Source organism: Falco peregrinus, chromosome 13 (assembly GCF_023634155.1).
Source record: "Falco peregrinus isolate bFalPer1 chromosome 13, bFalPer1.pri, whole genome shotgun sequence".
NCBI classification, from domain to species: Eukaryota; Metazoa; Chordata; class Aves; order Falconiformes; family Falconidae; genus Falco; species Falco peregrinus.
Genome location: NC_073733.1, coordinates 4,449,104 through 4,465,415, shown reverse-complemented (window position 1 = coordinate 4,465,415; position 16,312 = coordinate 4,449,104). Strand labels below are relative to the sequence as shown.

Genomic DNA, 16,312 nt, shown 5'->3' with positions numbered 1-16,312 from the left:
CGGGGGGATGGCCGCTCGGCCTGCTTAGTGTCAGTTTGTGGGGTCTCTCTACCTGCCCCTTACAGCATCTTGTAGCAAACAATACGATTCCCTATAAATCTAAGCAAAGCAGAAGGGTGAGAAGATGCCTTGCAGATGTCCACAACTCTAAACTGGTATTTTCCAGCCAATTTTTAGAGAATGTGGCTAGTTAGCTGCTGTTACAGCTAGGACTTCCAAAATGCATTTGTGACATGAGATTTGTTGAACTATGTGGTATTTCCGTAGGTGTTGTCAAAACCAATTTTGGAGGCAGTCTGACTACTGTGACTCTCTTCCAGGTGATGGTGAACTCTGCAGCAATCTCAACCTCCACAGGTGTTTATACTGCTCCAGCTACAGGCTTCTCCTCCAGTTCTGCTGCCTCCACTCCAGCCAGTGCCACAACAGCAATTCCCCCACAAACAGCAGTTCAGCCAGTCACAGTATCTCCCCTTTCTGCAGGGAGGCCAGGTAGAGTGCGCACACTGCAGCTGTGGACTTGGGTGTCTTCTGGTTTTGGTTACATCTTCACTCCCCATTTTTTTTCCTACATCTCAAAGACAAATATTAAAAGTCTTTTTTTAAAAAAAAAACACATCACTTGCTTTGGCTTAAAATGACTTAGTTGTAACTTCAGTGCTGACTTCTTGCTTTCATGTTTTGAAGGGGACAGCTGCCCCTGAATTTGCATGGGAATCAGAGTTCTGTGCTTTGTGTTCTCTCCTTGTCGTCTTTAGCCATCAACGCCAAGTATTCTGCTAAAAAGTTCTTTTCAGAAGGCAGAAGCTCCCTTCACCCTCTACTTCCTACAGTTAAAAATTTCCTCTTGAGTTGAGATACTGGTCCTGAGACTTTACTGTCCCCTCCAAAAGACTAACTGGCTGCAATGGTTCAGGATCCACACAAATGTCTGATGGATTTTTGTGGCCCTTAGGTTCTGTGCTTAGTTATTTCTGTGCAAGGAGATCAAAATTGTGATTTGTCAAGTGGTGCACTTACCTGTATCTACTTTGTTCTTGTGAAATATTAAGAAAATTTTTTTCCCTTATTATAGAGAGGACTTTTCATGTTTTCTTTAATACTTCATTTAGCATCCAAAAAACTATCGCCCGTCAATTCTGATCAATTCAGTCTCCCTTTGCGTTATTTTTTTCCTTGTTTTGTTTCTTCCCGTTCTGCATGAGAGTTTAGTCAGCAGAGTTCTCTAGCTGTCTACTCGCTGATGCCATTACAAATAACCTGCTGGTGTGTTAGAGTTGTGGGCCACCTAATGAATATTTAACAGTAGTCTGTCCAAATTATTTTTATCCTTGAATATCTTGAACCTTCCCCTATATTTGTGGTTTTTTTGTCACACTTCTGGTTACCTGAAGTGATTAGTCTGTTCCCTGTTGTTCTAGGACAGACAGTTATGTAAGGAAAGTCTGGCCTGCCTTCTAGTATGAAGAAGCGATTGAAAAAGACATCTATCTGAACTGCGTTATGAAGCTTGCAGATAGACATATGGTTAAGGCTTGTGCAATTAGAACCTTCCCATCTGGTTTTAAGATTTCTTCTGGACATCTTCTAAAGTGATTACTAAAGAGAACTTTGTTAAAGCTTGAATTTAGGGGCAGTAAGATAATAAGTGCGTGCTTAATTGTGTAATTCAGCATCTTGCTCATTTGACATGCCATTGCAAATTTGACTTGACTTTAGTTTCCTTCTGATTGTAGCAGTTTCTTCGGTGCCGTTCCCAGTTTATTCAGCTCCTCTTCCTCCAGTTAGTGAGGTGGGAGAAGCTGGTGCCATTCTTCCACCTTATTCTTGTGATCCCAGTGGCAGTGATCTGCCTCGAGGTAATGATGGTATTTTGTGCTTTTACCACTGCTGTTGCTCTTCGGCACACTTCTGATTTGTGTTCTCCATGGAAACTTAACAGAATACCTATAGTGAGAAAAAAGGGCTCTTTGCAGCTTGCAGGGAGTGAGAAATAATATGGATGCTTACACTAAAAATGTTTTTAATTCCCAGTTCTGAATAGCAAGTTCGTATCTGACTCAAAAATGGGATTACTGCAGCTTTAGACAGTGTCCCAAAGAAACGAATACCAAGGCAGAGGGTGCTTGGTCTATGTCATGCTTGTTCTTGGTGGAGCATTTTTCCGGTAGCTGATTGAAATACACGCAAATCTTTGTATTCATAAAATGGTGCTGTTGCACAGTTCAGCGGTACATTGTGTGGCTTTCCTGTATGGCTCCAAGATGTTATTCTGTGGTATCACAAACCGGGGATAAAGTGTAGGGCCATCTGCAGGGGCATAGCATTTTCATATACTGTCATTAATTTTAACAGTGTTTAAGGTATATTTCAGCTATTAAGCGACAAACATAGAACCCACTAGCAAAGAGCTCAGAAATGGCTTTCAGTTTTATCAGTTTAACATGGACTTCATTTTGAAAGTGGTAGTCTTCAGTCACCTTGCTCTTAGAATTTAAAAGTATGGGCATACCATGCAAGGTTGCATCAGACAGCCAAGCTTGCTAAGCAGTACAACAGGCATATACATATTTGATTATTTTTTTTGTTATTAATTTATCCCCTCATTCTGTCATGTTTATGGTTCACAAAGCATAAACTGAGTTTGTAATTCAGAGATTTGTTTAATAACCCGAAGATCAAGCTGTCTGCTGTCCTTTTCATGAAGTGCCTCTTATCTACAGGAGTAACAGTACTGCTTGCTGTTACGCTACATAATTTGTTTTTCACTAGGTGGGGAATGCTGTGAGGCCCAAGTGTGCCACCATTGCATCACTGCACACATCCTAAGAGGCAGATAAAACTGTTCTGTGGTGCACTGTCTCGCCTTAGCTGATAAGGGTGGCTGGTTGTGCGTAGTTTTGGACAGTTGTAGAAAATGCTCCACTCTGCACATCCCCTTGCTCAGTCTTTTGGCAGCATATTGGTTCAAACTGCACTAAGGGTTAAGAACTTAGAAGGGCTGAAAAAGAAAACTTAGTTATTCAGCCTCCTTGTCCTCTTGATAGCAAGATGCAGCTTGTCCCTATGTGTAGCACTCAGACTGGAGCAGAAGTCCTCTGGGTAGGAGTGAGTTCATTTGTGGTTACCTGTGTTGCCACTGCATCATGTACAACAACTTCAGCTATTGCTGTGTTCTCTGGCAGGGAGCATGGGGGGAAGCTGTTTTTGGCAGTAGTGAGGCCAAGCTAGAGGTAAAGCTGTAGCCTACTTTGAAGAGCAGCAGTGCAAAACTGGCAGGCTGTTTACGTTTTTATTGTTCAAGTAGTGGGTCTATCTCTGCACACTGGTTTTAAGTACGCAGCCTTTTTAAATATACTCCCATACACTGGATATATTGCAAGTCTGTGCATCGTAGCTGGCTTACTGTAATAGCTGTGTGTAGACACAGCAAATGACATGATTTTGTCAGACTTACAGCCTTTAGTTCAAATTTCTGAATCTCCCATGTTCCCTGTTGGCGTAGAGTATAGCTTTTTATTTTGGGGTGAGCGAGGGGAAGATCCAGCTGCATATATGTAGACTCTGTGAAATCCCAGGTGTTCCCTTTTGTGCTATTTGAAAAGTGGTTTCACAATAACCGATTTGATCTCCTCCCCGCCTTGCCCCCCCCAGAAAACCCCATCCTTGTATACTTTATTTCAGGTATATGGCAGTAGGAGCTTCTATTGCATCAGAATGTAAAGCTTTTGGCTTTTATTCTAATAAAATACTTAAAATATTTTAGTAGTGCAAATTGTTTTCATGCTTGATTCAATCTATTGCCATCTAAAGTAGCTCTGTGGTCCCTGTGTGGGAGAGTCCTCAGTGTGCTAGTCCTGGAGGTCTAATTTTTAGTAAGATAAACAGCAACTTTTGGTATCTACAGTTCAGCTAGCTACATCTGGAGGTGCAGAACAGCTTTGGGCTGAAATGGTATGGATTCTTTCAGTTGAATTTACCATGTAACATGCTTGTCCTACCGGAAGTTGATCTGGAAAAAGGCAGTTTCCAAAACCCTATGGCATGGCTGCTCAAAGCTCTGCTGCTTTCACAGATGCTGCTAATGTGCTCTGCAGTAACTGTGCTCTCTTGCAAATGCTCTTGCTTCCTGGTTTTGTTTATCTTAAATATTCTGTTTTCCACTTTCCTGCTGCAGTATTATCACTTTAGATGATACTATGCACACATCAGAGTTAATGGTTTTCAGCTTTAGTTGAATGCCCTTAACTGAGGCTTTCAGCACTTGGGAGAATTGGGTGTTAAGTGTACTGACAAGAATCTGGAGTGGATATGGATTAATAACCTCTTCAGACCCTGCATGTAGCTCTTCAGCTGAGTCACTCCACATAATATTGGCCATGTCCTTCTTGGCATAGACTCCAGAAATTTTTTTTAAGGATTTAATGTTGGTAGCTAATAAGGAATTGCATGTACCGTTTGTATTGTCACACTGCTGTAGTATAATCTAAATGGCCTTTAAGTTAAGAAATCCAGAAGCTTTGGAGTAGTGCAGGGTAAAGTATGAGGTATACTTGACCTAGAGTTCTGTGCACTTGGCTCAAGATACTTGCCGGCCTGGTATAGATTGGGAGCGTGGCTTGTCAACAGCATGAAGGAGGAGAACCTGCTACGTGCCTTACTGTTACTTGGTACATTTGTATCTGTTGCAGTTTTCAGAGTCTCTTGGATCTTTCTTTGACGGAGCTTGGGACTTGTGAACTGTTTATTCTACCCTTGCCTGCTCCCTTGCATTTGAAGGAGCTGTTGAAAAAAGGCCACTTGATATTGCTGTGTTCTGGAGCCTGCAGTAGTGGTCAGGATTGACCAGAGCTTCCCATCAGCACAGTAAAAATTTTATCATTATTTTTGTTCTGATGCATTGTGAGATGAGATTTTTATCAGTAGTTCACGTGGTCTTTATGTTTTCATGTCAGGCTGAGAAGTATTTCATGTTTACTATTTTTTGGCTTAGCTATTGCTTCATAAGGTAGTCATGTTTTACTGAAGATTGAGCTGACTTCTAGACATCTTAGAGGAATATAAACAAAAACTGTCTCCTACTGTACTGGCTTCTGTTCCAGCATTCCACAGATGTCAGTATTTCCAGTATCAGTTCGTCACTTCAGCCTCCCAGCTCTTCCTTTGTACTGTTATCGCTGCTATGAAGCAGCTGTTTCATTCAGCTCTTACACTTGTTTTGCATAGACTTGCATAAACAATTGAAGAACAAAATCTGATTTAAAAAAAAAAAGGTTCCAAATGTAGATGCGGTTTCAGCTAGATACTAAAAAGTTAGCATTTATGTGAGCCTTTGGGTTATTTTTAATATTTCTACTGACTGTGGTCAATGTCACAGCCAAATCACCCAGCACTTTGAGGAGCGAGCTTACAGCTGTTAGATGTAAGGAAAGATCTGTGTGCTCTTCCTAAAATAGCTGCGTGGATTTTTGCCCTGATCAAATATGCTGAACAGTAAGAGTGTTGAGAATTGGCAACAGCAGCAGAGGAACGAATCCTTGTGTATTTCAAGACCGGGGGCTGCACTTTTGATGCTGTGCCTGTCTGTAGCAAAATATGATACGAGACACTGAAAAAGAGCAGGGCTGGGAAAGTGTGTGTGTAGGGGGGTGGACAGGGAAGCAATGTGGAGCCAAGGCCCTGGTCTGTATGGTGTGTGTGGTAACTCTGGAGGCATTGCTAAGTTGAAGTCCTTAGTGGCTTGCTCCTTTTGTGTCATTTCCCAGCTTTCCCTGTCAGCTCCAGCAGCACTAAAGCAAAGCCTGTGTGCATGCACACACATGCAAACCCACTGCTGTTGTGGAACAGGTGACTTGCTCTTCCCAAGCCTTCAAAACAAATCTGTATTGGAATCTGAGCAGCAATCATCAATTTTTCTCATGCACAGTTCCAGAACTGCATTATAGCCTTAAAACATGCATTGTCTCTGTTTTTACCTTTCAACAATCAACTTTAAAGGTTTAAAACTGCTTTGCTGTTTTTGGACATTTGGAAACACATTTCTAAGTTCAAAACACTGTTGTTCTTGGAGAGAGCTTTTAAAGTTCTTCCACACATCTGGGATTGCTTCTCAGCCTATCATGTATTTGCCTGGGGGCAAATTATTTGGTACGTGGAAGACAGAAGTAAAAGACTACTTGCAAGAAAGCAAGGAACTGACTACCCTTGTGAGGAGGGAGAAGGAAGGAACATATTCCTTGTATACTTCCCCCTACCCCTGTTTTCTGACTCAATACAACGATTTGGGGGGACTCCCAAAACTAGGTCAGAAGGTCTTAGGATTGCCATGTGTGTTCTCCCCATTGGCACGTCTCTGTGGTCATTGCTCAGCAAAGCTGTGAAGGTGGGGACAGTGGTGGAGTCAGTTTCACACTGCCCGTTGTTAAGTCTGGAGTCTCTGTGGAGCTGGCCTCTTGTCCCTCATACCAGCCCAGAACGGTGGTTTGCAGTATGTATGCAGTGTGTGCATATGATGTGTGGGTGAATTGTCACTGGTGTATAAGAAGTCTGCCCCTCTGCCTGTCTGCGTGCTTCCAAACCCTTTCTCATTTCTGTAGTGAGGAAGGGAGGGAGTGCATGTAGAGGTCAACTTAATTTAGGGGCTCATAATCAAATTTTTATTTGAAAAAATCTTTTTCCTCTAAAACCCCAGCCTTAGTAGGAAGCCAGAATTGCTTACGTCCTAGTTGCTTAGAGAGTAGAGGCTTGTAACAACACTGACAATTATCACTTGAGTAATCAAGATGAATAAACCAAAATTAAAGCTAATGTAATTGTTGAAGTTTATTAAGTTGGTCAGACAAATGCTCTATTACACAAATATCTAACTGGATTAACTTAAAAAGATAAACTAGTTTTAACAACTATTTATGTTCAAGATATATTCTTTATCCTCGAAACTTTAAAGTAGTGCTAAAATACTGTTATTCATGGAGTAACTGAAAATAAAATGCTCTTAATGGGTGTAAATCTCTTTTGCTTCTCTGTTCATAGTCTTCTATTCTAATGTCATGTCCTTTAATTTCAGATACAAAGGTCTTGCGGTATTATTTTAATCTGGGATTGCAAGTAAGTGCTTTTAAAATGAGTATAGTAAATTGCTTGTAGAAATTGCTGGTTTTCTTGCCAAATGTACTGATGTATTTAAGACTTCCAAGTGTGATAAATGTGCATCCTGTGCACTTGACTATTAATATGTATAGGCTTGCTTGGTGAAGATTAAAGTCAGCTCGGGAAGTAAAGTTCTAACTCAAAATGTGAAGCATGCTAGTATGATTTTTAGCTGTTTTACTTTGGGTTGTGGTGGTGGGTTTCTTGGTTTTGCTTTTGTTTTTGCACAGGATTGTGGATAAATATTGTTCTTTCCATGAAGATAAGGGGAAGAACCTGAGCCATTCTTAAGAAAATTTGTGTACTTACACACGACATCAAAGACCTTTTAGTGATGTGTGGTTTGAGTCTTCTAGGACTTGTACAGCTGTGTTCAGACTGGTTAGCACCATTTCTCTGTGTTCTGGGAGCTCTTGCTCTGCTGAAGAGTATTCTCTGCACAAGCAGTCATATGCAGTGTCAGTGCTGCTGCTCAGGGAAGTAAAAGAAGTAATGTCAGCTTCTTCAGCTGAAGAAATAGGAAAAATCTCTTTGAGTATGACAGTCAATAGTTGAGAATTTCTTTCTCTGTAAAGATTTCCGACATGACAGCAGTGTGGAACCAAGGTGGCTATTGCTGCAAGTGTTAAAGTATCTTTTCTGGTAGGCTGTATTGGTTTTTTTTGGTGTGTGCAGTATCTTAAGGGGCTAGGAATGGAAAAAAGCACTTCTTCCTTACTTTAGATCTGAAACTACTAGTCATTTGGAGGAGGGCTGGAGATTATGTGGTTGTATGTGTGACGTTGTATGGTTTTTTTTCCTTTTCTTAAAGTATTACCATCAGAGCTGTTGGCCTTCCATGATGTACATACAGCCTGTGCTGCCACCATCACCTGTAGAAGTTTATCCAGCGTATGCTGAGCCAGCTCCTGTCCTAGATCAGTCAGTCCCTCAGCTCTACACGGATGCTGGGCGACCTGAATTCCACCAGGTTCCCTTAGAAGCACCTGCAAATGGTTAGTATTTGGGTATAGGACCATGTACACAACTAATGAGAAGTGAGGGAGTAGGTTTTCAGGGTGTGACTGCTCCGTAGGAGCTACTTGCCTGCAGATTTGCTGTCCTGTAGGAAGTGTGAGGTTGGGAGGACAGAGAATAAACCTTGTAAGGGGTTATCACAAGCTCCTCTGCCATTTGTGGTACTACTTAAAGTATGTCAGAGTCACTGGTGTAGCCACCCATGTGTCAAGGGCTTTCTAAAGCCATACAAAGGAAGAAGTGAATCCTTCCTAGGCCTGTGCTAGGTACTCTAACTTGGGAGATTATTTTTTTTTTTAAAACCGTGAAGGAATATCTTTGCTCATAAGCAGATAGTCACGGTATCAAAACAGAATGCTTGTATTTGAAGTAAAGGAGACAGCTGAGTTTTGTCAAGCACTGAGCATCGGTACTTCAGCTCCATGGGAATTTTTAAAAGGAGTACGTTGCAAACCTCGGGTTTAGGCTCGGCATGCTGAGCTGTTACCTCCTGAGTAGCCGTCCCGTCCTGCTGGCCGCATCTCTTACTGTGTGTAAAGTTTACAGCAAAACTTAGTTTCACCTAACAGCTTTGTAGCAAGCTTGTAGGTGTGCCTGGCAGTGAATAGGAGGATTGTATTAAATGAGGAAAAAGATGTCAAAAGTCAGATGCCTAGTTCATTAAAATCTATGGAACACAGCAAACAGTCAGTATTGGAGAGCATCATAACGTAACTATTGCTTGGAGGCATGGCAGCTTATAGCTCTGATGATGCTTCAGCCTGTTGAGCTGGGGCGGTTCTTTGGCATAGATCAGTGTCATATCGCCAGAGATCAAATGGAAGAATACACTAGCGCTCTACTTGAGTCCCGTTTGAAAAAGCTGCCACTTGAAAAAGCAGTATGTTGCTAAGTAATTCTTAAACATTTTAGTGAGAAGATGAGCAAGTTGTCTTCTAGTCTAACTTAAGACCCAAAATGATTTTGACCTCTCCATTAGGAGGGACAGATACGGGCATAAAACTGTCATCTAAATGAACTTTCCCTTTTGGCCACCAAAATAATGATGTGTTTATGGTAATGAAGGTCTGCATTGAAAGGCCATAGATATGGTAAAATTTGGTGTGTGTGTGTTTTTTTTTTAAGGTAACTTTCAAAATGCAGAGCCTCCACCCCTCTCCTATGGGCCAGTATATTACCCCATCGTGTCGGACCCCTTCAGTCAGCAGTCTCCTCCTGGGTTTGATTCTTTAGTGCCTGCCTATCGCTATATTAGTACCTGGCATCCAGTAAATCCACCATATGGAAATGCTCCACAAATCGCTAATGTCGTAAATTCTGGACCGCTGCACCAAGTCAGCTATGTTGCCTCCCCTAACCCTTCACATCATGATGTGTCTCCAGGAATGTAAATATGGAAGCTATACGATCGCTTCTTGGCCTTGATTCCTCTTGTGTTTTGTTTGTCAACTATGTGTTAATACTGTTTCATAAAGGTTAACCTGTCTCAGTGAGCTGGGTCAGTTGATTAAACTGCATTCAAATGACATGTTTCTCTTTAAGATTATGCTAGCGATGATGTGGCAGGATGTTGTTCTAGTCAGTTATGTAGGAAAGCATAAGAAAAGAGTATACATAGACTATAGTGCAAGGAACACAGTTTGAATTTGACTACGTAAAGGGTGTAAAAATATATATGCTATAACTAAAGGAATGTGGCATCATGTACCTCTGAGGGGTTGCACTATAACACTTGGACGCATGGTTCTTGTTGAAGCACTGAAATAGGTTGTCATTACAACTATGGATAAAAATTGGGCACAGGGTCGTTAGAGGGTGAAAACTTTTGAAATGGGTTGGATTTTCGGATGTCACAAAACAAAACCTCTTTGCCACTAGTGGTCACCTATGTGTAATGGCTGTATTTCTTCTGTTCCTTTTCATTCTGTGTAGTTTCGTGACTCTTGAAAGTGTAAGAATACTGTTTTCATCTGTTGTACATTGCTGTATGTTTGTGAGACTTGTTTTTTGAAAGCTGTTGCACAAATGGTGGTAGTCTTGGTGTTTAATTTGCACTGATAGCACAAAATAAAAGCATTGAACACATGAAAACGAGTGGTCATTTGTCACTGGCAGGTTACATTCCTGACAATTAGTCATCAGCGGGCTGGACTGAAGAAGGGTAGTTGTGCGGGATAAAGCTGCTCCAGCCTTCTGTGAGAAAGTAGCGAGAGCTTTCAGCATGAGAATGAAGTGCAGTGGAAAGCTCTGGCTGTGCTTTTGTTGATAAGGTTAGGAAGAAAACATTGAATAGTCTGCGTGCGAACTGCAATTCTTTCAAATGCCTGTCTGCACAGGCTCTGTCCTTGATAGAAACGTGCACTGCACATGCAAAATCAACAAGAAGCAGGTGCAGGTTGGGCCCTGCCGCAGCCCTGGGGACATTGTGGTGGCACAGCCCTGTCCTGGGGTAACAAACAAGGGCACAAGTGTGGGTTATGCCGGCTCAGTGCCGGAGGCCCTGAAAACCATCAAAGACACTTAACACATTTACTACTTTGTAGAGGCAGTCTGACTACTGTGACTCTCTTCCAGGTGGTGGTGAACTCTGCAGCAATCTCAACCTCCACAGGTGTTTATACTGCTCCAGCTACAGGCTTCTCCTCCAGTTCTGCTGCCTCCACTCCAGCCGGTGCCACAACAGCAATTCCCCCACAAACAGCAGTTCAGCCAGTCACAGTATCTCCCCTTTCTGCAGGGAGGCCAGGTAGAGTGCGCACACTGCAGCTGTGGACTTGGGTGTCTTCTGGTTTTGGTTACATCTTCACTCCCCATTTTTTTCCTACGTCTCAAAGAGAAACATTTAAAGTCTTTTTTAAAAAAAAAAAAAACACGTCACTTGCTTTGGCTTAAAATGACTTAGTTGTAACTTCAGTGCTGACTTCTTGCCTTCATGTTTTGAAGGGGACAGCTGCCCCTGAATTGGCATGGCAATTGCAATGGGAACTTGCATGGGAAAAAGTCTGTGCTTTGTGTTTTCTCCTTGTCATCTCTAGCCATCAAAGCCAAGTGTTTTGCTAGAAAGTTCTTTTCAGAAGACAGAAGCTCCTTTCTCCCCCTGTTTCCTACAGTTAATTTTTCTCCTGAGTTGAGTTATTGGTTAAGGCAGTAAAAGAAAACTTGGTTATTCAGCCTTGTCCCTACATGTAGCACTCAGACTGGAGCAGAAGTCCTCTGGGTAGGAGTTGCCACTGCGTCATGTACAACAGCTTCAGCTATTTCTGCCTTCTTTGGTAGGGAGCATGGAGGGGAAGCAATTTTTGGCAGTAGTGAGAGGCAATCTCCTGTTCGCTGCGTGGCACCTCACAAACCCTACCGTCCTCAGAATCCTCCTCAAAGACGTAACCGTGGATTTGGGATGCCAAGGTACGAAGCCTTGAAAACCTGTCTTGAGATCACTGCTTGTTTTCTGTTCATTCTTGCTGCAGACTAGTCAGGAGAGACTTTGTGCTATTGAATAGGTAAAACTACAGTGAGTTCCATCTGAGAGGCACTTCCTGGTAATTGCACCTTTTGCCCTTTAAACTTAGGGGATCTGCCCGATTTATAAACAGGCACAACATGGTTGGCCCTCAAATAGCATTCTACCCCAGTCCAGGAAAGAGATGCTATGAGAATTTCTCCTGCAGGTCCTGGTAAGTGACTACAAACCTCTTTACGAAACCTTGCTCTAAACGAGTTGGGGAGGATGGTGGTGTGCGGAGGGCTGAGTCGGCTGTCAGTGGCACAGCATGAAGCAGCAGATTTATTGGGCCTCTCCAAAAAGAACTGAGTTCAAACTGAGCAATGAAAGCAAGGTGGGACTGCAGCTGGTGGTGATTCTTGACCTCCTCTCGTGTTTCTAAAGCTCCTACAGCCGTAGCCGCCGCCAGCTGCAGTGTGTGAATAAGGAGTGTCAGTATGGGTTTGTCCCAGGGAATGGAGAGGAGCCTCAGGGACCCGAAGAAACGATAACTTTCTATGAAATTGAACGAGAAGACAGCGCTGCTTTTCCTGCTTTACCAGTAAGTTATGAAAATGTGGTGTGTGAAAATCTCGGGGGGTGGATGATGTGGGGGGAAAGCTGTACAAATGCGCAGCACTTCTTAACCTAAATACACAGCAGCAGTGTTTTGTGTTATGGGGGCTCAGTGCTGGAGGTCCCAAGAACCAACAAGGACACTTATTTAACAAGTAATTTTGTCTTTCATGTGACTTCAGTGTTTCGGTCTCTGAGCTGGATTCTGAAAGCCATGGCTGCCAGATCTTGTAGGGACTTTGAGTCCTCGAAATGCCACCAGCCTGCTTTAGATAAGGAGGTGAAGTCAGTAGCTTCAGACAGTGCCATTTCCCAAAGCTGAGATCAAGTCTATGGGCCCATGCTACTGTTTAGTGATTTATTTTTTTTTACTTTTTTTCTTTGTTCATCACTTAAGTGCTGGTGAAAGTGGGATTGACTGCAGATTTGAGAGGGGAAAATGTGTGCTTCCTTTGGTATCCCTTTTAAGTAACCATGAAAGGAAAAACATAGTAGGAATACATGACTCCTTATAGGTTTATCTTAAATTGGCGCAGCACTTTTATTTCCTTAAAACTCTTGAGACTTTTTTTCTTTCCTTAAGAGAAGATGTTAATATAATCCTGTGTTGGGAGGGTTGCAAGCTTGGCTTTTGGTTTGTCTCCTTAAATCTTTTAATTGCTGTACATATAACTTGGCAATTTAATCACGGCTTTTCAAGATGGAAGAGCCAGGTGAAAAGTTAAAGCATGATGAGAATGACCCCTGACAAACTAATTTTATTATAAGCTGCTTTGCTGGTTTTAAAACAATAAAAAGACAGGCAAGCAAAATTATTTTACAATGTAATTGGTGGTGGGTAGGACCCTGGCCTTTGTATTTCTGCCTCTAGAGGAGCACTCAACTTGCACAGACCTTTGTCTAGAAAGGGAGAAGGTACCACAGGATTATTTGCATCCTTTCTCTGAAAAAGTATCCACTGGACTAATCTCTGAAGGAACTAGTAAAGCACGTGACTTCTTTTATGAACTTTAAAATGGAACAGACTCCCAAGTACGGTCTCCATGATGGAGTCATAAAGTGTTTCCGTCTCAGTCACGAGTGCCATCAGTCATATACTAAACGGTTGCTGTCAAGCACAGAAGTGAGTATCTTCCACTTTCAGCCTTTAGCTATGAATAATGCCTCTTTTCTTCTGCTGTCACTGAGACGGCCTTGCGCTTTTTTCTGCACAAATGGTTATCATAGCGAAGTGTTGGGGGTTTATCTTCTGGTATTAGTTTGACTCCTAAAGTAATTTATTTTTTTTTTTTTAAATTAGAAACACTGACTGATAATTTGGGTACCGAGTGAAGTGTTTTGCATGGTTTTGCTTACCCTTCTAGTAGCTGGATCATTCAGTATTAGCCATGGCTATTGTGGCCACGTTGGCCACTTTGAGATACATGAAAATTACATTAATTGATATAATAGCATATGTAATATGTGGCCGGTTCACTTACGGTTTTGATGTCCTGAGGTACGTCTGTGACTTGATAGGTGTACTTTTGCCAGGACTGGTTAGGCATAGAGTGAACCTTTGGGACTGGCAGGCAGGGGCCGTGGGACGCGGTCGGAGCGTTCCTGCTGCTGCCTGGGAACGCTCTCCGCAGGCTGGGAAACGCAGCCGTTTCGTGGACAGCAATGCTGGAGTCTCTTACTTCCAATTCTGCTTTCCAGAGTTGAGTTGCACTATAGTAACTCTACGGGTGCTGCCACCCCCCCCAGCTCTGCCTACACCACGGCTGCCCTGCACCATACCTCAGCCATTTCCTCATCCAGAGGTTACTAGCTCTGGCTGCAGGATCCCTCTACTAATGAATATTCCTAGTTTTGTGCTTAAGTGTTCTAGTGGCTAATTGCTACAGAACAGTTGCCTTCTCAGAAGCTATGAGATAATTCACATCAAAATTACTCAGAATTCCGGGGGTTTGTTTGAGAGGGGTTTTTTTGTTGGGGGGAGTGTGTGTATGTGTGGTCTGTGGGTGCCAAGGTGTGGGCTCAGGGTCTTTTATTTTTTTTATTATTTTTTTCGTGGGGAAGCCAGTGTCAGCCAGGTGATCATCCAGACTTGTTTACCTTTGCACAGCGTTGATGATTGCTCTGTTACAATTTGGTACCAGAGCAATGCTCTGGGTCTTTCCTGCCCGGCAGAATCGCAGATCTGCTGTGAACAGGGGTAGCAGGATATAGCTTGCAGCCATAAGCATATTTTATCTTTAAACAGAAGCGCAGAAAAATCCATGAGTATTGATTTCTATTGGGAACAATTATTTTTCTTCAGATTGATTTCCCTCCTCCCCCACCCCCCACCCCCTTTCTTTAGGGTTTTTTGAAGTATGTTGCATAATAATGAATTTTTAAAGGAAGAATTTGATCCTGAAATATGGCTTTAATTTTTCTTCTTTTTTTATGGATGGCCATTCAGCCTTTAAAAGGGAAAACAGAAGAGTCATGCAGCCAAGTCTGCGCTAGCCATGCTTGCCGCCTCCTTTTCCACACCGTGTTTTTTATATATGAAAGGCAGGGGCTCAAATTAACACCTGAAGGCTGTGCGGGAAGAATGCACGAGCTGGCAGCACCACCGAGTGCTCCGTGAGATGGGAGCGCTTCGGAGCTCGGAGCCCTTCCGAACAGCCAGAGAGTCAAACCTCTTCTCTTCTGAAACTGCAGGATGAAAGCAGCAGTGATCAGCCGTAGTTCTTGTGTGCTTGGGTGCGAGCTGCTGGTGTTTTAAAGTATGTCGGTCTTTTCTAAGCTGCTGCAAATCTTTCTGCCCTCAGAAGGAGCGGGTTTCGGTCTGCCTGCGTTTCCCTGCAGGCTGCCAGGCACCAGAGTGCACCTCTGTTCTCCAAACTCTGTGCCCAGCCTGTGCCCTGTTGCAGTCAGGTGGCGAGTGTCACCCTCTCGGCGTGTGCCCTGCGCCCCCTCCCCAGTCCCGCACCATGCAGCCCTCCTCCGTGGCCGGCGTACTGCTAGTCCTGCTCTACTCTGCGTGCATTAACATCCACTGCGTTACTGCTGCTCGCCAGAGGCATGATTCTGAAGTCTTTTGAATTGTAAAATCCATCTGTTGTTGAAGATAATTATTATAAATACTGTAGAGAAAACGCGCGCCGATTCCGCCTGCCAGCAGCATTAGCCTGCTGGGCTATCGCTGGCTATCGCTCCTGTGCTCTGCTTGCCCCTTGGCCACATAAGAACACCGAACCCCTTCCTACGGCAAGTTGTTTTTCTAGCTCAGTTTTGCTCACTCAGCTTCCAGTTCTCTCTGCAGTGCTGCTGGATGCCTTTCTCTTTTATAAAATTACACTGTCAGAGACTGCATTATATGTGGAAGATATTCAACATATAAATCCAGACCCAGACTTCTAAGTAACTGCTTTTTTTATAAGAGAGGAAGATAAAACCTTTGGACCAGGACTTTATAGCTTTGAAATAAGATCAGAGTTTAAATGTTGCAGGGCAGGCCTGTATCTAGAAGCTCCTACGTGTGATCAAGTCGTTGCTGCTTCCCAGATTTCCCAGTCAGCTGAGTTGTGGCAAGTGTGAGAGTTCAGCAGGTGCGAGCCACAGGCTAAGAGCACGTACGCAGGCAGCTACTGCTGTTCAGTCATCTCTGCAAGTGGGGCAGTCTGCAGTGACAGGAGCACGTGCCTGAGTCCTGGCAGGGTGTTCTTAGGCGTTAGGCTCAGTTTATGGCAATACTTTTATTCCAGATGCTGAGTCTTGCCTTCCCTGGAGCAGGTGACCGTTTTGCTGCCAGCTTCAGGGTGCTGGGGGCTACCCCAAGATAAAGCATCGTTCTGTCCTCATAGCTGTGACGACTGCTTGGTTTCGTTGTGTTAGAGAAAACTGGCTTTTAAGAGGAAGTGAAATATCCTCGAATGATGAAATTAGTGGCCCATCTAACTCCCTTTATCCTCTCCTTTATGTATTTTTCCTGTTCCCTACTCTGCCTGTTTGCATTTTCCAATCCAATCGAAAACTTTGGTTTCTGACTCTTTAAATCAGTACCTTTTTTAATACTTGTCATAGTTGAAAGCAAAAAACGTTTGTTTTAATGTTTGT

At 43.0% G+C, this 16,312-nt stretch overlaps 1 protein-coding gene across 1 annotated transcript in view; it reads left to right on the top strand.

Annotated features, from left to right (window-relative positions):
* Positions 1 to 10,242, top strand: part of ALG13 (ALG13 UDP-N-acetylglucosaminyltransferase subunit) — a 30,737-nt gene extending 20,495 nt beyond the window's left edge. The window contains exons 24-28 of the mRNA XM_055818207.1: positions 321 to 638; positions 1,718 to 1,859; positions 7,067 to 7,107; positions 7,961 to 8,144; positions 9,292 to 10,242. Of these exons, the coding sequence (XP_055674182.1) occupies positions 321 to 638; positions 1,718 to 1,859; positions 7,067 to 7,107; positions 7,961 to 8,144; positions 9,292 to 9,557 (951 nt within the window). The 3' untranslated portion in view covers positions 9,558 to 10,242. The remainder of the gene's footprint in view (positions 1 to 320; positions 639 to 1,717; positions 1,860 to 7,066; positions 7,108 to 7,960; positions 8,145 to 9,291) is intronic.
* Positions 10,243 to 16,312: the final 6,070 nt, after the last annotated feature.